A 23,789-nucleotide genomic window follows, 5' to 3' on the forward strand; every position below is an offset into this window, starting at 1 on the left:
TTTATTTTACATACAAAAAATTAAGAATTATTAAAATTATGTATTATTATACATATAAAAGATTATATATAATAAAAATTATTATATATATATTTATATATAATAACAAATTATTTATTTATTATACTAGCATCGATTAGACTCCCAAGTTTTATAAGCTGAATTTTATTAGGCTCGAACTCGACTCGATTTGCAAACTGAAAAGCTCGGAGTCAGAGACTAATAAAGCTCGGAGTTTTATTAGTCTGAGTTTTATCAGACTTGAACTCGGCTCGGCTCGTGGCCACCCGTCCGGTCCATATCTTGCTCAGAGTCAGAGAACACCATCCCAACGGACCCAACCCTATCTGCATCAGTCAGTGCACACACTGCAAGTGCTGAGTCATTAGTCAACTACTCACTACACATTAGACTCGATCAGACAAACACCCACAACAATGACTGACCCATGGAGCCAAGCATGAATCAGGTGGGCATAAAGAGAAAGAGATGGCTGATGGTGGAGATACAAAGTATGTAAAAATGGTCTTCGATTTGGAAAAAGAGGAGATGGAAATGTGTGGTGGTGGTGGAGAGTTTGCAAAGGGCAGGGAGCCGTATCGTTGGCCCACGTCGACGTTGGGTTCTCGCACAATGAATATGCAACGCTTCTCCACCACGAACCAGAGGAAGCGGTTTCCGGAGTTGCTCAGTTCCCACTTCCCACCCCCAAATTTCCCGCAATTATTGTCTTCTTTGCCCACCTGCACTTGTCCTTTCTCTAGAAAATCATTTAAATATTGATCTCTTCTTTATATCTTTTCTGCGGGAGATACAACACCAATTCCGGGTTTCTGACGCTCCTACTGCTCTATTTGGAGAGAGTTTTGGTTTTAGCTTTCTGGGTTCCTCTGTATTTATCTTCTCTGCAAAGGGGACAGGAGAGAGAGGGAATTGAGATTTTTGCAGAAGTGAAAGAGTGAAAAAAAAATGGCGGAGGAAGCAAACAGTGAAGTCACTGGGACGGCTCGTCAAGTCGTTCTCATCTCGGCTGGGGCTAGTCACTCTGTTGCTCTTCTTAGTAAGTTTGAACTGTTTTTTATAGCCCGGACTTGTTTGTTGTTTTAAGGTGGATTGGTTCTTTTGTGTCATGTTTGGATGCCACCTGAAATGAGATCATTTCATTTAGAGTTTTCATGGCATTTCAATGGAACCCACAATGCCGTCACCTGAAGAGGGATTGTTTTTCAGTTACTACGAGAAAACGGAAATGATTTCATTGTTGAAACTGTGAAGTGAATGGGTGAAAATGATGAACTTGCATCTGAATGCAATGGTAAACCGCAATGGATGATTCGAATTTAGTGTTTATGGAAAATAGGAATCGGATTAAGTAATAGTCCATCTGCCATTTAGGGATGAAATTTGCTGACTTCTTGGAATTGCCAAAATGTTTGTTGGTTTAATTAGTTGATGTTAGTGGTTCATAATTGATGAAGTCAGTTATGAGCATTCATCAATTATGGACTTAGTTAAGTGGAAAAATGCTTACATTATGAGCTGGGAATTCAAGGGTCCATGTATACCTGAAGCAAGATATCCATTTGCATCACTAATGAAATGACTTAGCTGACCCCTTAAACAAAAGTCTCTCTCTCTCTCTCTGTATCAAATTCTCTTCCAGAAATCAATATTAGCAATTTTCTAAAACATTATAAGTTTTAGCCACTCCAAAAATTTCACAGAACATGAAGACAAGAAAATAGTTAAGAGATGAGGCACTCTGAATTATAAAGGAACCATACATCAATAAAAAGAAAGTAGCTTCTTTGGTGAAGATGAATTTTCCACTGAACTGTTGATATGTGAATCTTTCTTTATTTTTTTTTTAAGTTTTTTGTTCTATTCCGAAATTTTAAATTTGAGAGTTCTATTTTCTTGTGTACTGATTGTTAAAGTTGGAAGTTCTTCGTGGTGGTAAATGTAGTTTGTTCGTCTAGAGATATATTAACTTTATGGATCCTTCTATTATCATTTATGACATGCAAATTATAATCCCTGCAGTTTTAACTAGATATTTAACTTAAAGAATTTGTACTTAAATGGCTTATTGTTATTCTTTATATTTAAGAATGTGATTTCTAAATGTACTACAGCTGGCAATGTTGTTTGCTCCTGGGGACGAGGAGAGGATGGACAGTTGGGCCATGGAGATGCTGAAGATCGACTCTCTCCTACCCAAATGAGTGCACTTGATGGTCATGACATTGTTTCTGTTATTTGTGGAGCTGATCATACAATTGCATATTCTGAATCCCAATCTCAAGTGTATAGTTGGGGATGGTGTGTTGCTTGCTCCCTAAGCATAAAATTATGTTGTTAAGTGTTTTTTTTTTTTTTTTTTCTTTTAATAGGGTTATGCAATAATCTATTTTCTTTCATTGCAAATTATCCAATAATACTTATCCTAAGCATTATTTTATTTCTGTTAATAGAACTTGTTATCGATAAGTTTTAACTAAGAAAATTCTGCATAAGGTTGCATTTGCAAAACTATTCTATGTTAGAATATAAATGAAATCTTATAAACAGAGTCAGGTGTATAAATGATGTACTGTTCCTTGATGTTCTGACACAACTTGTGTTATCCTTGCTCCTGGCACCTGCCAACTATATGTCATTCATTCATTTATCTGGTTATTATACGTTAGTTAAAGTTAGTGTATGCAATCTGTTTTTTGTTTTTTCTTTTGCTTTCTTTTTTTTTTTCCTGAAGTTATTCTGAGTTGCATTTATTTTCATGCTAAGTTGATAGTGTTGGATGTTTTGTATCTACAGGGGTGATTTTGGACGATTGGGTCATGGTAACTCCAGTGACTTGTTCACTCCTCAATCAATCAAAGCATTACATGGTATTAGGATAAAACAAATTGCTTGCGGAGATAGCCATTGCTTGGCAGTGACTATGGATGGGGAAGTGCAGAGGTTGGTAGTCTGTGTGTGTGTGTGTGTGTATTTTTGCTTATCTATGCTAGATCCACCTGCTGATGTAAGTATTACAGGCTTGGGTTTGATGCATCTAGTAAGGTGGATCAGCCCAAATTGTTCTCCTTTTCTTCTTGGTTCCTATGGACCTATATCAAGTCAGTATCCTTCAATAGCGTTTTATTGTTTGTACTAATTAGTTCTTGTATCACCAAGTAATTAGTACGTTTTTCATGTAAAGATGTAATATAAATCAAGAAGGCAAATTGTCTTTTCCTTTTCTGTTTTTTTCCAATTTTTTTGACATGGTCTATCTAATGTTTAGGGGTTGATGTGGAAGGTTTTGATTGATGTTTTTCTTTTTCTTTTTTTTTTTTTTGAGAAATGATGTGGCCAGTCCAGAAAATCCATTAATAGGGGATCTTTTTGATTTACCATGTGTTCACTATCCCTAGTCCTTGAGCCCATAGCCCTATTCTCCAACATGTATTGGAGCTTTCCTGATGTTTTTTGCCATATTACATGGGATACCAAAATCAACACTGTACTGGTGTTAGACATGTGCAGAACATCAGCATGAACTCGAGGGTAATTTCTCTTTGTCAAATATGTAGTAAAGGATCTCAAATTGGTTGTTTTTGCATTAGGGCAGAAGCAGAAAAGCAGAACATAAAGCATCCAAAATCTGCGACTTTCCATGTGTGCTATTCTTATCTGAAGAGCAACTCACACGGAATATGGGAGGTAGTGTTTTTTTAATTGATTTTTCTGTTGCTTCAATGGATAAGGGAATGACTAGGGGTTTAATAATTCCATTATCCACTGAACCGTGGACTCTGCCCTTCTTCCTACATCTTCCCCCAATCCATACTCCACCTTAGGTTAAAATTTAGTTATGAATCGTGAATTTGTAATATTTGACAATTTAATATATCAATTATACATTATTTTCTTTATGTAGTGTTGTGTGCATTGGTTCTATATTTAACTTATCTTCTTTTTCAACAATTATTTCATTATGTACATACCATAAAAATTTATAGTAAAAAAAATAAAATCCAAAAATCCAAAGTATATGTGCCAAGCTACTGAATCCTACTTTTTTAGGAATTCTTGGTCCTACATCTTGTAAGTATGCCAAATTCCAAAATGGTATCCATGCAACATAGTGAAGTGCTTAGTTGTTTAGGTGATAGAATTTTACAGAGAAAAAAACCTAAATATTAGGTTATTTTCCTATTTTTATATACCAATTAGCATGCACATAAATTGTAAAAATAATAATGTTCTTCACTAATAAAATTGATTTTCCTCTCACATAATAAGTATTTAATAGAGCAGTTGCATGTCAAATCATTAACAACTGAAGATTGGCTATAATTTTATATTAATAAAAAGTTTCTAAGAGAGAGAATTAAGAAAAGGGAAAAAGAAAAAGAGGCAGAGCCCTTTTTCTATGTAATGTGTGCCCATGAGAGAGAGAAACTGTAGAAAAAAAGAAAATTCTTTTTTTTTTCTATCTAGAACCCGCTGCCAAGCAGTAAATGTTTGATAGTAACTATGCAAATAGCTGCAACTAGCACAAGTGCAGTAACAAATTTTCTATTCATAACGTTCACTTGCCCAGGTTGCATCAGAATTATGTGATATGTTTGGTGATTTTTTTTTCTAGAAAATGCCATATTATCATTTCAGAAGCTTTGTCACATACTCTTTTAAATCGTTTGAAACTAGAAGAACAAGTTGCAACTCACTGATTCCAAGATAAATTTAAATAACAAATTTATTTGAAGGGCAGTGGGCATATCCCAATTTTGATAAACAGGCAGTTCCCTAATTAATTACAAAAAAAAAGTTCTTATGGTAAATAACCCTTTGTATTGACTTTTTAACTATAAACTAGAGTACCTTTTGTTTTTTCACTTGGGGTATGCCTAAATCAGCACCTCTTTCAAATGAAAAATGGCCATTACTCACTGCTGGCCACAGTTTTCTAGGGTATTGGGAGGGGTGAACTGGATAAGGACCTGGTCTCTGGAATTTTTTTGCACTAATTGGCTGCTCTCAGAACTGAACTGTTTTCTTCTTTTATTTCTTTTTTTGGGTTTTGAGCCATACAATCAACAAACAGAACTGAACTGTTTTCTTCTGGCCTTAAAACATATATCTCATATAATTTTAATGAAGTATTGTTGATTCTGACTGGGGAAGCTAGCTGTCCATGGAAAGTTCAGATGAAAGGAGTTTCCATCTTTTTGACTCTCAAACATTAAATAGGGCTTGCATCAAAATTTCCTTCATTGTGTCAAAAATTGCATGCTTTTAATTTTATTTATAATTATAACTGTGAAAAATTATTTCATTGTAAATGGTCACAAAATTCCATGTAGAAGTTGATATATTCTGATATTGATGCAAAAAGATGTATAACTTGGAGTGATGCTGGACATTTTTCCTCTGGTTATAGGAGAATTTTCTTGCTTAAAGAAGTAATATTTTTATGGCTATTCTTAATACAGTTATTTTTCTTTTACAACAGTTTTTCCTTGTGACTGCTTTTCTTTATTCATCTGTATGATGAACATGGCAGGTTATAGAGATCTTTATTGAAATATAATTTTGGTTAAGAAAGCTATTTGTAATAGAAATTCTGATACAAAATTATAGGATCCTGTTGCATTATTGGATAGTTCAATCCCAGCTTATCCAATAAAAGATAAGGAAAGAATAAAGAACATCAGTGTCAGTGTGCAACATCCTATTCTTTCCATCATTGTTTTAGGATTGTTATAGACTTGATTGCATGTGTCTTTTGGGCAAGTTAGTTGGATAGAAATATCTCCATCTCATCATACTGATAATCAATGACATACGGTGGTTAGGCCCTAAGGTTGTATTACTTGGTCATCTCTCTGTTTATCAAGGTTATCTTTTATCTTCATTAGAAATTTTATTTGGACTTAAAATATAATGACTTACTTCTTGCAAGTTCATTTTTTCTGGTATTTTTTTTTGAGTTTCTGTGCACCATCTTAGTTTTTGATATATTTTGTATATTGATTTTTTTTTTTTTTTTTTTTTTTTTTCTATTCTTGCTGAAGTTGGGGACGGAATCAAAATGGTCAACTTGGTCTTGGCCACATTGAAGATTCATTGGTGCCACAAAAAATCCAAGAATTCCAGGTATTGGAGGTTATGCTTTTAACTTAAGGCAATTTCTCTTCTTGGATGGCAAATTATTATTCTAGTGGTTGGGAAATGTTCTATTATTAATTTCAACATTTGTACAAAATCCTAGTTGAAACATGCTAAGCACCTTGTATTCTTAAATTCTACTAGATTGACTCTATGCATCCAAGGATGAGTGTTGTCAATTGTTTGTCTTGGATCTTTTGGTCAGGATTCTTGTAGGATATGAGTTCTTCTTGAAGTTAGGGGCTGTTTATTCTTCTCTCGGGTGATATGTTATCAACTTCCTCTTGTACTTTCTTTCTTTTATTGGTTTTTTATTTTATTATCAGAAAAAGTGATTTTAGTTGTAGTTCATTATATTTTAGTATTAGGAATCGAATGTTGTTTGAGAAAGAACGTCTTCCCTTCTGATTAATCCCCCCCAGGTAGTGTTGTTTTTCTCATCCTGCTTAATACAAGACATTTTTCTTCAAACAACAGTTGATTCCCAATCCTAAAACTTAATGAACTGCAACTAAGATTACAGAACCAATCTCTTTGTATATAAGACGAAAATTTAAGACCCTCTCATGGAGTTGTTTGGGCTTGCCTCAAAGGGCTTGGTCAAGGTCTGGTGATGGAACCCCCGTCTGGTGCATGCCTGGCTGAGGGGCAAGGTGCACTATGCACATGCCTTTTAAAAGGGGCTCTGCCTAGGCTCAAGCAAGGTGTATACATTGAAACACACCCTGCCTGTGCACTTGGGCACACTTTTTATATCACTGAATGTACAAGTGAGTGGACCATATGTATCACCTTGGGCCTAGGTAAGATTGGATAGAGATGTAACTTGGGTTGAATATTCTTTAAAATTTTAATGGACCTGGCTTGAGGGCCTGGGCCTGATGTAGTGTTAATTCTTCAAATTGGGTAATTGACTTGCATCCCTTATATTGGGCCTCTCTCTATCTCTCTTTTGCAGCACAGTAGTTTTTACCCATTTGGTTTTGGGCCCATACCCACAGGGCTCCCTTATTAGCCAGATCCCTCAAATTAGAGTGGATTCCATCGCAGGAAGCCCCGTATTAGAAGACTCTGTAACAGAATATTCAGGAAGATGCTTAGGGATACTTTTTTGTCCTCCCACTTTTGTTCTTTTATTTCCTTGTCTTTTTTGGTTGCTTGACTAAGAAGCAATGATTCTTGTAAAGGGAGCCTTTTCTTTCTTATAAATAGCAACATTCTCTTTAATTTTGAAGTCAATATGAAATTTTGAATGAAGTTTGTTTTTAGAACTTCTTGAATTCATGCATGGAGGTAGAATTGCAATATATGACACCAATAGATTGGAGAGAATACATCTATTATCATGTCTTTGAAGAAATTAATAAGTACAAAAGGCTAAAATGCCCTTTGGTGCAATACATGACACAGCAACAGTCTCCCTACCCCCTACATGGAGTATATATGCCATCTGCTTCAGTGTTAGTTTGTTGACACTTGCTTCTATAGATCTTTTATGAATATATTCAACTGATATTGTGACTAAAAATGGAGTGAATGCCTCCCCATTTAGCCCAATATTAGTTGCTCCCTGGTTGTTATGATATAATTTCCTAGGATATTCTACTTCACCCACAAATTTAAGTGGGACTTCAACCAAAGTAACTTGTAAGTTATATGATTTCTTGCTCTTATTCCACCTACGCACTCATTCTTTTCCAAGAAATTAGGTAACAACCAACAAAAGTATAGTAGCCTGAAGTAGACCTTCAATTATCTTGTGGCAAACATGGTGTTGTGTTAAGCTATAATTTGCTCGTGTGATAAATCAGCCTACCAATGCACCCCACATATGTGAGTTTGTTTCATCGGTAGTGTTAATATATTTTATGCTCCTTTGATAAAAAAATTTATGTTCTCTGTCTAAGTTTGTTGTTCTTTTTGCAGGGGTTATCTGTCAAAATGGTTGCAGCTGGTGCTGAACACACAGCTGCAATTACAAAAGATGGCAAGCTCTATGGTTGGGGGTGGGGACGATATGGGAACTTGGGTTTAGGTGACAGGAAAGATCGATTAGTACCTGCACAAGTTACTTCTGTGGATGTATGTCAAACAACTCTGTGAGACCAATTTGTTTTATCCAGTGTTATTCAAATTTTAAATCATCATCTTAGATTTTATAAACAAGTTTATTTCTTTGCTTACTCCTCTTAAGACTTTTATGTAAGTTCTGATGTGAGTGCATTTGTGTCTATTATGAGCAGTTAAACTGAACTACATCATAACAAGGAAAAGTTGAGAAACAACTTAGTTTTGGGGGAGGGATGGGGTTAATCATCAGTTTCTTATCCAATTTTACTGCCAAAACACCTCAGTTTGTTTCTTTTCATGTGGTACATTTGGGAAGATGAACAATTTATGAATTTATTCTGTGAGAATGAAGAGATTGTTGAGTTGTGAAAGATAGATGACCAATTAACTTTTTTTTACCTTTTTAAAATGGTAAGGTACCAATTATTTTAATATCAAAAGGAAGTATAACAATGAACAGTAGATTCCCATGTGTAACGACCTGCTATAGAATGGGATCAATATTGGCATGAATAACTCAGGCATCATATTACTACTAACTAATACTCACATAAGCTTAATGGTACCTTGGGAAATAAATTGATGAATCGGGCAATGAGGAAGGGGAAAAAAAGAAAATAGTAATTTTAAAGTTGCATTATCTTATTGTGGATCTATAAAAATCATTATGGAGGGATTTATACAATTACTCCAGAATTTATGGGAGTAGAGGAAGAGTTCTTGAAATTTGATTTCCACTTGGCTTCTTAATTCATTAAAAAGTTAAGTTTTTGGCTGCTTCTTGGGTCATGGATTAAAAGAAGTTTAGGGGTGTTGACTAGGAAGAAATCAGAAGAAATATACTGGTGATTCCCTTTACAAGACAATACAGTGGTCCAGTATGAACCTTTTAGCTGACAGAACCAATTGAACTGATCCTAGAAAAATAGGGAAACGTGCCAATACATGATCCTATAAGGTTGCATTTAATTTGATTGAAAATAAGGGAGACACAGAAAGTTGAGGGAAAGTTCTTAAGGAATTTCTCAAAAATTTGTAAAGGACTTTCCCTCAACTTTCTGTTTCTCTTATTTTCTATCAGATCAAGCTTAGCCTACTGATTGGTTAACTATACATATATTAAATGCAAATATATTAAGTTCAACAATGCACAATGACCTCTTTGCACTTATGGGACAATTAAAGTGCAAGTATATACCAGTATGGTTCTATGATGCTTGTCTTATGATAATATTATACAAATTATACAGTATTTTATCTTTTCACATTAGTGAGCAGCTGAGACTGAGATTTGACATAGTTCCATAGGCAAGCCAGATCCTCCAAGATTAGGGGCTTTATCTCCGGTAGGAAAGGAGGCATAGTTTAGGTTTATAGTGTCTAACTGGTTAGGTAGAATCTATTTCAACTATAAATTTATGACCTTTTTATTTGGCATTGGGCTCTCATCAGTTATAACAGAAGGGAATTCATCAAGGCATAACCACATAAGGCATTAGATAGGATAAAGGGTATGAAAGAGTTCCTTGGTGACTTTCATGGAGAATTTTATTTTGTTGCTGGCAGTGGATTCATGGAGAGTTTAATTTTGTTGCTAGCAGTTTAGCTAAAGTGTGTTAGCCAGGATGGAGTTTATGGGTCTTTAATCTTTATTGCCATGGGAAGCTTGTATGGGTCTTTAATCTTTAATGTGCTTCTACACATTAAGGGTGGACTCTTGATGCTTTGTTTATGTCCATCCTGTTCACCATCACTCTGGCTTTCAAAAATGTTATCATTACCGTGTAATGAGTGTTATCATGAATGAAAATCACATAATAAAAGGTAAAAAGAGTATTCTACTGTTTATGCAATAATTGCCTCAGATGTTGCAAGGAACTACATAAACTAAAAGTTGGATGTTTCAGCCAGAAGATTGATAAGAAATCTTGACAATGACGATCTTTGGCTTATTGAAACAGGGATAAACCTTACACAATTATAATGCAACAAAATGATGGAGAAAGATAGAAAGAATGTGGGGTGTCTCAATATAACAAGCAACGCCCGAAAGATTCTAATATATACACTAAGGTAAAATCTAAACAATTATAAATAGGCCCCTTAGTGAGAGAAATAACAGAAAAGTTCCTATCAAGTGAATATATAAATATACCATGCAAATTATCTTTCAGCTGTATCATCTTCACAGTAACAAACATATATGCCAATCTATCTAGATGTAACATTTATAGATATTAGATATACAAGTTTGTGTGTGTATTATGCCTGAGTTAGTCAAGCCAATGTTGGTCTGGTCCCATTGTATAGCAGATTGTTATAAACTTGTAAACAGGGTTTTATTGTGTATTGTTATACTTCCTTCTGATATTCACACAAGTATCACTTTACTGCCTCATCTGAACAAAAAAATAAGAAAAAAGAAAGGAAAAGAAAAGTGAAAAGAATCCCAAAATGAAGGAAGTTTACTTGGGTTGGGCATGTGTGAATACTGAATACCCATTAAATCCATACCAGTATGAGAGTTTAACATTTCTGGTGTATAGAAGGAGATCAGGGTAACATGGAATGCTCTGTTGAGTAATAAGTGGATAAGTATGATCCTTAGACTACCGCTTCTCTTCATAGCAGTAGTGGACTTAATGAGGTGGTAGTTGAGGTACCAGAATCTATGTACATTGCAAAGATGGCTGGTCATACTGTGAAGATCATTGGGAAGTTGGTATTGGTACACGTAGGTAGAAACGTTAATGCACCTTAGTATTTTGTAAGGTTGGGGGAATGTGATGTTAGGAATGCTTTGGAAGAAATGAGGGTACCTGAGCCAAGGGTGAGGGAATCCTGAGGTTGGAATATGGAGTCTGTTGAAGTGGCTGATAAAGCTGGAGCTATATCAATATTGTTCCAGATATGCATGTTGATAATTCCACGTTTGAAGAGGAATTAGGGAGGGGAGATTGAGGGAGAGGCAAGGGAATAGGAAGAGGTTGTACAGATGTATGGCAGGTTCTTCTTTGATTTTGTTTTTCAACTTCAAGGATGGTTGGAAAAAAGTGCTGTGTTGTTTTTTTCTTTTCTAAGTTGTTAATGTTGGAGTGCTGGTCTCTAGATACTAGGTTCACTTATCTGATATCACTTGTTTTTGGAGTCTGCATTACATCACCACCTTTCAGTTACATGGGGGAGGGGGCATTTTATAGGCATTGGCCATTCCCTATTGGTGCATACTTTCTATTATATCTTAGCCTGGGGCTGGTTCTGCCACTTCTTCTGGAGTTTTTCCCCCTTCTATATTGTGCATATCATTTAATTAGTCTTTAACTGTTACTGATAAAAATAGGAAAAGAAAACAACCCCTGCACATACATGTAGGCACCTCTATTGGTTCTGCCACCCAAGTTGCACCTCTAATTGTATGTACTAAAAGATTACATCACAACCCCTATACATGTACACTAAGGCACTTTACAATAGGGATATACAAGTAATCTATACATTGATGGGCATCCCAGTGCACAAGGCTTCCACCAATGTGGGGTCTGGGGAGGGATAGATGTACACAGCCTTACTCCTGCACATACAGAGAGGCTGTTTCCGAAAAGGCTTTGACTATCAGAAAACAAGTTATAATCTATGCCCATGAAGCTATTGTGTATTGAGAGCCATGGAGACAACTATGCAAAATCTCGAGTCATATAGATTTTCATTAGGTTGACTGTGAGGTAGGGGCTTTTGTTGTTGCTGTTGCCTTTACACTATAACTGGTCATTAGGTCAACATCAATAATTTGTTCAACCAAACACTGAATGTAACAACTTCAGATAAGGTTGCTGTGTCAACAAGTTTTTTCCACGTTGTGGTACGAAGTATGAACAGACAAACAAGTAGACTTCCAACGGAGAAGCTTCCTATGATTATCAATATTTCATGTCAAATATTATTAGAAATTAAGTATAAAATACTTCCATATTCATGTAGTTTCAATTATTTGGTACTTTTCCATTTCCAACCTATCATGTGCAGCAAGGGAATATACACATAGATCACTAGTAAACACTCAGAAACAAATAGGAATAGTGACTTATCTCATGTTTTTCATATTTAGATGATCAATTTGGAATCTTTTTCTAATACCATGCTTGATTACTTCCATGTTCCTGTAGCATACTTTTTTTTTTTAAGTTGCTTGTTTGAAACCTCCTTCAAAAAATTTTAATCTTTTAGGGTGAGAACATGGTTCTAGTTGCATGTGGATGGCGACACACAATATCTGTTTCCTCATCTGGGACCATATACACATATGGGTGGAGCAAATATGGTCAGCTAGGACATGGGGACTTTGAGGATCACCTCATCCCTCACCAGTTGGAATCTCTACGTGATGATTTTATTTCTCAGGTCAGTTTTGTTTTCACCAATTGTACTAGTTATGATTTCTTACTTTCTTTTACCTTTTCAGTGGAAAGATGTTTTGCACTTTTGAATTGATGAGGAATTTGGTCAAGTCCACTTCAATTATCCCAAATCCTATTGAGCATAATATAACTCAAATTTAGGATCTGCTATACAAGTCATTTGAGACTTCAAATTTTCATATCATTGACTGGATTTTCTAATGAGATTTTGTATTTTGCTTGACTGGACTGTTTCTGTTAAAAGGAGTAGCTAATAGAGGCTTTTATTGATGGGATTGAAGATCAGATTGGTGAATTAAGAGCAATGGTTGATGGACCCACTTTGGTCCTTTGTGGTAAACAAGAATTTCTTCTAATTTTATTTAAAAAAATGATATTTTGATTATTTAAATATTGAAATAATCATAAAATTTTCTGATGGGTAAATGTAACTTTTTCTTTCCCAAAAATTACTTTTATTAATTAAATTGAGAATAGAACATATACAATTATGCTAAACAACCCATGTTTAGGGTGGCATACACCTAGCCCTCAAGCAATTAATCACATTACAACTGATCCTAATACAATCTTCCCCCGCTCAAACCATGTTTTTCTAAAGCATCAGCCATGCCATTGGCTGACTCTTGGACCCAACAAACTATACAATTTAAATCCTTTGCCTACTATCTTCTGCCCCGTACTTCTAGAGTCCTTGATTGTTCTTGAGCCAACCTACTACCACCTTTGAATTCCCTTTCATCACAATATTTTTTAGATTCAACCACTTACCAATTCCTAGCCCTTGTATTCCAGCCAGAAATTCAGCTCTCAATGAATCTTCATGTCCAACAGTTCCTGAATATAAAGCGAATAGAGTGCCATTGTGGTCCCTAAACATTCCATCTATCCTTGACAATCATGGATTTCCTAAAGCACAACCTTTAAAGTTTAACTTTGTGTGGTTGGGCCTAGGAGGGGACCACTGTGGCTGCAACAATGCCCTAGAGGTTGATGAAGAAGCTACCTAGTACGACCTTCTAGACAGTTGATCCATGGAGAAGGCAGAAAACATTTCCAAAGTCTTTGCCCAATGCACTTTTTCATTAAGGTTCTCATGTTTTGACTTTCCCAAATTGTCCATGTTACAATCGCACTTGTGCAGAGGCTTTGCATTTTAAGAGATTTTACATCACATGTTACAATCACACTTTCTTGAAGGTTCTCATGCTTCAGAAAGAGGAAAACCATTATTTGGTAAAAAGAATAAGGTGCTCTAAATTTATTTATATTTTATTTTTCTGTTTGAATAGCCTAAGCAAGTTTTATTAATATTAATCATGGAAATTTCTATGTATAATAGTGTGTAAATTTATATAATTCTTTTTCACTGATTAACCTTTTAATATCTCCCAAAGAAAGATGAACGTAACCTTGTATTTCCATGAATTATATTTGTTGCTGCTTCTTTGGTCAGACTTTACTCAACTTTGTTTACCACTTCTTTTCAGATATCAGGTGGTTGGAGACACACTATGGCACTCACTTCTGATGGAAGACTCTTTGGCTGGGGATGGAATAAGGTTCACACTTATTTATTTGCTCTACTTCATTATTCCTCTTTTCTACAGTGACAAAATTTTGCCTAGTATTTCCATTAATAAATATGTAGGGCAGAGAGTGAATTTGAAAAGTAATATAGCATAGGAATAGCATTAATCTGGTCTTAAAAATGATTTATGAGATTAATATACTGTTTGTATGTTGAGATAGATTGAAATGGTACTTTAATTTCAAAAATCTATTTGAAAGGGCGTTGTTTAGAATATTTCATTGATCTATGGTGAGGACAACATTGAATTGAGTGTGCAACAAGACTATAGAGAAAATTTATCAAAAATAAAAAAAAACCAAGACTATAAAGGTCTTTCAGAATCATGAAACTATCCCTCTTTTCCTTGATGTGATATTTCTTTTAAACATTTTTTGGCTTTATTATGAGGTCACAAGTCCTAAACATGTATATGTTCAAGTATGACAATCCCCAGTTGCACAACTACACCAACCTTAGTAGTAGTGATAATACTCCCTTAGGTCTTTGACAAGGATAGTTCTGTAATTTCCATCAGTACAAGGAAAAATAGTGCGGATGAGATTGAAATTGCAGTTTTCCATGAAATGCCTTTTTTTTTTTTTTTTTAATTCAGATATGATGCATTTCAGGTTCATGTCAACTTAAATTGTTGAAAAGAAACTTTCATTCTGAGATTTTTATCTATCTGTTGTCATACACCTGTGGCTTGACATTCAATTCTTAAGAAAATTCATATGTCAATAGAGATGCTAATGGAGATAATTAGATGTTTTTTCTTAGTGATTCTTAAAAGAATACTATATTGGAGGCTAAAGGATGGTGCTTTCTTGTAATGATTCATAATTATAATTCCTTTTACAATACAAAAGTTAAAAAAAATTTCTGCTACAGTTAAAAAAAGTAGAACTGTAACTGATTGTTTGTGGGTTTAGATTAGAGTAATGCTTTTCTGCTACCTATAACTTTTGTAACTGATTGTAACTTTTGCTATTTTATTAATTAAAAAATTTCTTGCTGATCAAAAAAAAAAAAAATACAAAAGTTAAAAAAAAGTTTGTTTAAGTGGGGCTGTCTGTTAATAGATTTTCTGCAAATTGTAAATCTTCTCATGTGCACATCTTGCTTTTATTATAAATTCAGTACTGTTACCTTACTCTCAAAATAATGTTGCTTAGGATTTGATGAAAGCTTTTCTTTATGGGAAAGTTGACATAATTCTATTACAATCGTTTTACCTATTTCTTTTGCTGACTATGCCTTTCCCCCCTTATAGACTCTGGTTATTTGCTTTCAACATTTTAATTGTCTTTTTTCAAACAGTTTGGGCAGGTTGGTGTTGGTGATAATGTTGACCACTGCTCTCCAGTGCAAGTTAAATTCCCAGATGATCAGGTACTTTTTCATTTTTCTGGCTCCATAAAAGCCTAAACTGGTTAAAGTAGGCTTTTGTGCTAGAATACAGAGCTCCACGAGATTCTCCATTGACCTCTCATTTTAGAGGGCTGCATTCTATGTAAAGTATGGCCTTGTGCTCCTTATTCAGTTTTTTACAGTTTTCGTTGGGATTTCTTTCAGAAAGTAGTGCAGATCTCTTGTGGATGGAGGCACACACTAGCTGTTACAAAGAGACAGAACCTTTTCTCTTGGGGAAGGGGTACAAATGGACAACTTGGACATGGAGATCCTCTTGACCGGTAATTGCATTTCTCAAAATGTTTAAGATATTGAGTCATCAGTTGATTGTCTGTTTCTGCAAACACATATCTGTGGTCTCTTCTGTGAGATTACTGCATGACCATATATGTTACTGGCATTTCAAGCCAAACCTATGTTACTGTTTATGAATGCAAAATTGCTGGTCAGTGCAAGTATTAATTTATTTTCTATTCCTTTTATAGCATTCTGTTGCAAAATAATTTTTTTATAGACATGGTCCTTACATACAAAATTAACAGGATTGGCTTTATGCATATCTAAGTTACTATTATTCTTCTGTTTCCTATTTATTAACAAAACTTCAAGTTGAGAGCCATAGCTCTTTTCTAACTCTGCATATTTACTGAGGCATTGCAATTATGGTTTACAACAATATATGAAATAGCCTGTAAAATGCCTTCATTATTGGTGAAATTGCTTTAAAACATGTTGAGAGTCTACTTTTATAAAAACTGTCTGTGGTAATTCACCATTAGGGATCTTCTTTTCTTCCACAATGATGAGCAGTTTCAAGTTTTTGATCTTAGCCACTTGAACGTGAAATTTTGTAGTGATAGAGAGTGTTTTCTTATGGGCCTTTCTTAAGTGAAAGAAAATTATTCCTTTTTTCAAATTTCTTACTAATTCAAACAGTTTTCCACATATATAATTATAATATTGTTTTAATCAGGACTTTAATTGCCCAAAAAACATGCTATTTTTTTATCTCAATGAATGTTTTGTAAAGATTTTGTCAAATCATGAACAAGCTGGCTGAAAAGCCCACTCATTATCCTGCAGGATGTTAAGAATCGAATGCATGCCATTACTGCATGAAGCCTAGTTATGTGTTGGGTGACTTGGGTCAATGTTGACTAGATTTCAAATCTCCTGTCTACGTCATGCCTTTTTTTGTACAATAACTTATGTAATGAATAAGCTCAGTTTAAAAATTCTAAATAAAGAACTACTGGACTTGTGGTATCTAAAAGTCATTGGATCTTAGAATGGAAGGAGGGACTGCAAGTTGCCATATATCCAATAATACCATTTAGTAGTTTTGTTGCTAGATTGCTTGAGCATAACATCTAATGGACATGTTCTTTGTTGAGTTAGTGATATTGGTAAATCATATCATTGTCATCAATATTTGCACCTGAATCGTATTCTTTGTTATGTAATGTGGCATTTAGATGGTTCTTTTTCACATCTTTCTTGTGGGTCAGTTGTGATGGCATGTGATGTATCCATTGCCTATGTTTTAATCAATGTTTTAAAACACGGAGGCGTGACGCGAGGCATTCCACTACCTAGAGGTGTGAGGCATAGTTCAGAACGCAAGAGACATAAGCCTCCTGAACACAAGGAGGCGTAAGCCTCCTTAAGAGGAGGGGGGTTAGGAGGAGGATGGAGAGGAAGGGGGAATCTCATTTTTTCCTTATTTTTAAGAAAAATATTTTATATTAAGAAGAATAAAGATGCATTAACATTAGTTGAAAGGGGGGTATTGTCGAAGTGGAGTAAGACCCCCCTAACTCAAAAAAAAAAAAAAAAAAAAAAAATTGGGCTGCATCGAAAAGGGGGCGGGGGTCTGAGGGGCGAAGCCCCCCAGCCGAAGGGGCAGGGGTAAACCACTTTCTTTCCCCTTATCTTTTCTTCCCTTCCCTTCCTTTCCTTTTCTCTTTTTCTCTTCTCTTTCTTTTTCTTTCCCTTCCCTTTCTTTTCCTTTCCTTTCCTTTCCGTTTTTTTCTTTTTTCTTTTTTTTTTTTCTGTCTTTTTATATCAGATGTGCATGAGGCGCATGAGGCGTATGCCTATAGCACGCCTCATGAAAAAAGCGCAAGAGGCGTACGCCTCAGAGGTGTCAGCGCCTTGGGCATACACCTCAGGGCGTTTTGGGAGTGCCGCGCTTCCAGGCATATGCCTCCCACGCCTTTTAAAACACTGGTTTTAATATCTATAATTTTTGTAGTTGAGAATGTTCTCTTGAACCTACTGCTCATGTATGTTTTTTGTTTAAGCAAGTAAGCAAGTGTAGGGACCCCTCAGCTAAATTTCATTTTATTTCTATTTTTCTTGTATTTTGGACAAAAGGGTATCTATCTTTTCCATTAATCTCATGTTGGGGTTTGGCTGCAGGTTTTTGTCTTTCTTGTCATGTAATATTTGTCTTATAATTTGTGATGTTTAGAGGCATAAGTGTGACTCCTAGAAATCCTAGAGTGATTCTAGGTTATTCTCTAATTTCTCCTCTTGCTTTCTTTGCTGGTTATTGGTTAGCTGTTAGGTTCTATTTGCTAAGCCCTAAAATTTGGATTGATTAGCATATAACATTTACTCAATTTGCCCTCTTTTCCACATGGTGGCATCTGTGAAGTACTCTGATTAGGTGATCTTTTCTCTAGGGCTTTGCCTCGTTTTCTTATAGAGTAATACAATTCCATTCTTACCAGAAAAGGTAGTGTCTTCACTCCAATGCCGCCCCCCCCCCCTTTGCTGTTCTTGCAGAAATTGATCTCTGTACAAATGCTAGAAAAGCTGAAGGGAAACCTGTCCTACTGTAGCAACCCCTTACTCTAATTGTGCCAGAAAGTGATTTGCTAAAATTTATATTGTTTTCACCCTTCTATTTCTTTAGCTATAGCAAAAAGTCAGGGGTTCCTTGATAGACATCTTTTTTACATTCATCCTTCTCCCTCTTTCAAGTCACCGTTGCACCTTTACATCTATTTCAATCTGATAGTATTATTCTTTTAGTTCTAGTAATGATCAATTACTTCTTAAAAAGGATACTACTTAGAAATGCTCAAACATTCTAATGTTCAAACCAGATAATCAGATGCATCTTGAGATTATGTAAACTATCAGAGGTTATGATGTATATTTATCATGTGATCTGTAGATTCATCTGATTCATTCTGTTAAGTTGCAATTACTTCTAATTCCTGTAGTTCATATTTTTCTACTTTTGGCGATACCTAACTGCTACAAGCAATTATATTTATATCAATTATTTTGGAAGTCCGATCCATATACAGAAGTAAAAGGAGAACCATGATCCAATGGATCAAGACACTGCTCAGAGTCATGTAAACCACAATAGTGGAGGGTATAGCCTAGATGCTACAAGGAGGTTGCATTATACTTTTTGCATAGGCTGCATCTGGAAAGAGTGCAAAAGGTGAATGCACTTATGTGAATGCAAATTTGTTCAAATTGAAGGATGCAAGCCCAGATCAGTTCAGCACTGAGAAATTATAATGCCTTCTTTGGTTGTGATAGATGCAAGCATGAGTCTTGAGGCTGGGACCAAGCTATTTTACATTTACCAACTTTGTGTAATCTTTGCTTCCATTTTTTTGGAAGCAAACTTATCTCCCATTTTGAGTGAAAAAATGGTGACAAAACAAATTCTTTCATTCAGTACAAAAATGTATTCTCAACGAACACCTGGCAAACTAAACCACAGTGCAGATTCGCTTCAGTTGTGCATTTGCATGCTTAACAAACGCAGACTTAACTGCCCAATAATCCTCTCTTCAACATCCCTTTAAGAAAAGTACAGGTAAAAGTAACCAATGAAGATTGCTGGGAAGAGATTATACTCCCATAACAGAGTCCATACCTCTTTGGATCAAGAAAAGTATCTTAAACAGGCATGATATACTGTTGAGCTATGGCTACTGCCTACCTAAACCTGTGCAAGAATTTGGTCCTATGTTGCCTCAGCAAGGACTAATGAGGTTCAATTGAGATACAACCATCATCTACATTTGGCAACTGACAGTATGGTGTCTACACAGAGACAATTATACCATTTATATGAAGCTTATCACATGGCTGTGAATTTATACTGCATGTTTTTCTGTTTTATAAGTGTCATATAATGAGTTAGAGAACCTCTTCATAACCTTCTCATATCATGTATTTCAAAAGTATTTTTTGTCATATCTTGGTTCTTCTGGCATCTAAAATCAGTAGCTTTAGTATGCAATGGCTTCAGTTCCTTCAGTGGATCACTGGGTGAATACGGATTCTTAGGTTGACATATGTTTGTTGCAGATATCAAATCAATATTTTCAATCTGTACCAAAACATTCCTTATCTGTTTAGTAGGAGATTTCATTCATACTTAATACAGTAAACAGAAGTTACAAGCACTTCTTAGGTTACATCTATCTTGATCTGTTTGACTATTATGGTCCAGGTATTCTTATTGGTTCTTCCTCATGTATGTAATATCCTCTTGTGGAATTTCAAATACCATGCAGCATATAAATGTATATCAAAATTGCTTGCTATAGAATCATCTGAATTCTGAAATGATCAATAGGAAATTTACAAAGCCACTTTTTTAGGATGTTATTTAGATAGAACATATAGGAACCACTGTTAGGTGGTTGAGTTATAAGTTCAAAATGCCCTTGTTATTTGAGAACTAAAACACAAATACCATTGGCTGACTAATCACCCATTGGAAGGTTTCATTTTTTTCACATAAACAGCTTCACCTGATATCCTTATTTTTGAGGACTGTAGAAATACCCCGAAGATCATAGAGGCCTTGAGTGTTGATGGATTTAGTTGCCAACAGTTACCATCATCAAAGGTTGAGCCATTATCAGGTATTTTATACATTCCATTCCCTGTCCAACAGATGAAGCAGTTCTCTTACCATGTTCTTAGGCCATGTTGGAGTTACTCTACATTCTGTATGAGCAGGGAAGATGTGGGTTTCACCATCAGAAAGATATGCACTTGTTCCAGATGAAACAGCAGATCGTTGTAGTATAGTGGTGAGTATTCCTACCTGTCACATTTTGATCTAGGTTGAGGGGTGATCATGGGCCAGGCTGCGCTTAGAACTATGATAAGGGATATAGCCCATGCCCGGGCCCATGCCCTGGGCCTAAAATATAAGCTTGGGCTTTGGGCCTATGCCATTAAATAATAAAAATTTAAATATTTATAGCATTTTATATTATATAAGTACGATATTACACATGTATAAAAATATTGCATGGGCCCAAGCCAGACTTTGGGCCTATGACATAAAACAATATAGTTGCCCATCTAGCATGGTTATCTTTATTTTTTTTCGTATGGTTATCTGTTGTTAAGTAGATGAATACAAAGCCTTCATTTTCATGATTAGTCAATGTGGGACCTTGAATGTTAGAATTAATTTCAACCAAAATGCTGACAGCCTAACATTCATAACATTCAAATTAATAATAATTTAATATTTTACAAAATTAATAACGAAATTATGTAATAATAGTATAAATTATAATTTAATGGATTATTAAATTCAATAATTAATTAATATTTTAAAATTTTAAATAATTATATTATTTAAATAACTAAATAATACTGTAAAGTAATTTCACTTATATCAATTAATAATTCTTGAAAATAACTTAAAAAAATTAATATTTATTAATAATAATTTTAAAACCTTAATCTATAAATATTATATATTTATGTATACTAAAATTAATATTTTTTTTTGTATTTTCAGCAATTATTTATTGTTTTTGTGATAAAATATATTTTCAATAATTATTGGAGATTAAACTACTGCTATTTAACTTTTTAAATTTAATTTATAGTACTTATTGTATTTTTGTTATAAATTTATTTTTAGTTATTATGTATTTTTGTTATAATTTATTGATCAATATTTATTAGAGATGAAACAATATTTTGAGATTACACTATTTATTGGCTAATTTAATATATTTTTAGTATTTATTATATTTTTGTGATTATTGTAATTATTGTATTTTCATTATAAATTTATTTTCAATAATTGTGTATTTTTGCTATTAATTTTCAATAATTATTGAAGATTAAACTATTGTTATTTATAGAGATTGTACTATTAATTTAGCTAAAATTAGGAGTGTTCACGGGTTGGTCCGGTTCGGTTGCAGGCTACTTGGCCAACCAAATTGACCTAGTCAGGGTGGGGAGTTAGTCACTTGAAGACCAACCAACTCGAGTTTTATTGGTTTGGGTTGATTTTTAGTTTGATCGGTCGGTTCAAAAGATTTAACTTAAAAATTAAATTTAAATTTTAAAAATTATAGTGGTATTATTAAAAATATAAATTAAAAAAATTAAATTTATGATATAAAATATTTTAGACTAAGGAATATGGGAAATTTTCCACTTTCCCTATTAAAAAATATATTTAAACATAAAATATTAATATATCTATCTATCTATCTATCTATCTATCTATCTATCTATCTATATATATATATGGTCAAGTTAGTTTGGTTTTGGTCGGTTTACAAATGTCCAAACCGAAACTAATCCAACCTGGTCGGGTTGGGAAATTGTTGAACCAAAGCTGATCAGAAAGACTAGAAATTGACCAACTCGGGTCAAATTGGGTTGGGTTGGTCGGTTTCATCGGTTTGATGAACAACCCTAGCTGAAAATTAAGTAATGTAAAAAAATCATTAAAAGTAATACATAAAACATAAATAATTATTAATTATTTTAAAAAGTTAAAATGTAAAAAATTGTATACTCGTGTGTTTTTTATTGTTTAGCTTGCGTTTAACAAAGCCCATGCATCGCACAAGTCCCTGCTAATTGAATAATATAAGAATGGAGGCTTTGCATTCATCTATTTAACAATAGACAATCATGGAAAATAAGCTATGAACTCATATGTGAGTTGACTAGATCTGCCCGTCCCTACCTCCCTAGACAACAAATTGGCAGGAGCCTCATGCATCGGGCTTCCCTTTTATTCCAGGCTGGGCTTGAAATCATCACTTCTAGGTTCAATCCTTGCAATGGTGAAATTTTACTTTAGGTCATACTTCTCCATGGTGAGATGTTTCTTTTTTTTTTTTTTTTTCCTTTAAAAACAATTGGAAGTTACAGAAATTTGTTTCAGTCATCTATTTTAGTATCAATTCAATACCTCACATCAATTTTTTTTGGGGTATTATAATGTTCATTGACAAGTAGATCCTTTAGGCGGGTGTGAGTTACATTAAATTCTCTCTCTGCAGGGCCATGGCCAATCAAATGTTCCAGTCAAAGGAAATGGTAATGATGCAAGTGTCCCAGAGAATGATGTCAAACGGATGCGAATCTAAATTTCTGATCTTCCCCAAGCTGCCCGAGTTACATTTAGTCTGGTTTCAATTTCAAGCATTTCATTACATGTTGGACCAATTGTATCTGTTCAAATGCTTTATCTACTAGTGGTCTTCAGTATCTCTGAAGAGGCTTTATTTCCAGACCTTGTCTCATTTAACATTTGACTGCCGTAACAACATTCTTGTGCCTGTTAGAATGTTGGTTGTGGCCAGTGGTCATCACGTCCATAAATTTCAAATAATACATGCTTTATCAGAACTGCATTACATTATAAGATTGTTGGTCAATTCCCCACCATAACTATCCTACCCTCCTATGACATCCTCCACCACCACCAGCCTAGTGAAATGCGAATCCTTTTCCTCTTATGGGTTATCTGGCTTGGTAGGAACTATCTACATTTTTATACTGAACATTTCATTGTACCACACTTACGACTCTTTATGTTTCTTTTAGTAAATTTCTTCACCTCCAATCCCCAAAGAGGAGTTTTCAGGTCAGAGTTGTGACCTGTGTGATTCAGATGGAGACAAACCCCATTAGACATGATAATGATTAGCCTGCCCAGAGCAACCAAGGGGTAGCAGCATTTGCACAAGTTTTTCAGAAATGCTGCAGAATCGACAATTGCTTTCTTTGTATTTCATTTGACTGTGACCACTAATAAGTAATATCAAGGAAGAAACTGTTTGTTATTTTTTTCAAAGTGAAGAAGCAGCTTCATTGATAATAACTGATGGGTACATGCTTTT

The 23,789-nt window shown here is 34.6% G+C and overlaps 1 protein-coding gene across 3 annotated transcripts; it reads left to right on the forward strand.

Annotated features, from left to right (window-relative positions):
- The first annotated feature begins 613 nt into the window (after nt 1-613).
- On the forward strand, nt 614-23,311 carry LOC104605823 (ultraviolet-B receptor UVR8-like). Of its 3 annotated transcripts, XM_010270737.3 has the most exons (12): nt 614-1,060; nt 2,136-2,322; nt 2,818-2,964; nt 6,066-6,147; nt 8,086-8,241; nt 12,454-12,627; nt 14,135-14,206; nt 15,538-15,609; nt 15,793-15,911; nt 20,452-20,537; nt 20,635-20,708; nt 22,947-23,311. In XM_010270737.3, the coding sequence occupies exons 1-12, from the start codon at nt 970-972 to the stop codon at nt 23,031-23,033; spliced, it is 1,347 nt and encodes a 448-aa protein (XP_010269039.1). In that variant the 5' UTR covers nt 614-969; the 3' UTR covers nt 23,034-23,311. The 3 variants fall into 3 exon arrangements, with proteins under 3 accessions (XP_010269039.1, XP_010269040.1, XP_088751821.1); XM_010270738.3 differs by lacking the exons at nt 20,452-20,537; nt 20,635-20,708; XM_088895695.1 differs by lacking the exons at nt 20,452-20,537; nt 20,635-20,708; nt 22,947-23,311 and adding an exon at nt 20,418-20,442.
- Nucleotides 23,312-23,789: the final 478 nt, after the last annotated feature.

Source organism: Nelumbo nucifera, chromosome 1 (assembly GCF_055504915.1).
Source record: "Nelumbo nucifera cultivar China Antique chromosome 1, China Antique-T2T, whole genome shotgun sequence".
NCBI classification, from domain to species: domain Eukaryota; kingdom Viridiplantae; phylum Streptophyta; class Magnoliopsida; order Proteales; family Nelumbonaceae; genus Nelumbo; species Nelumbo nucifera.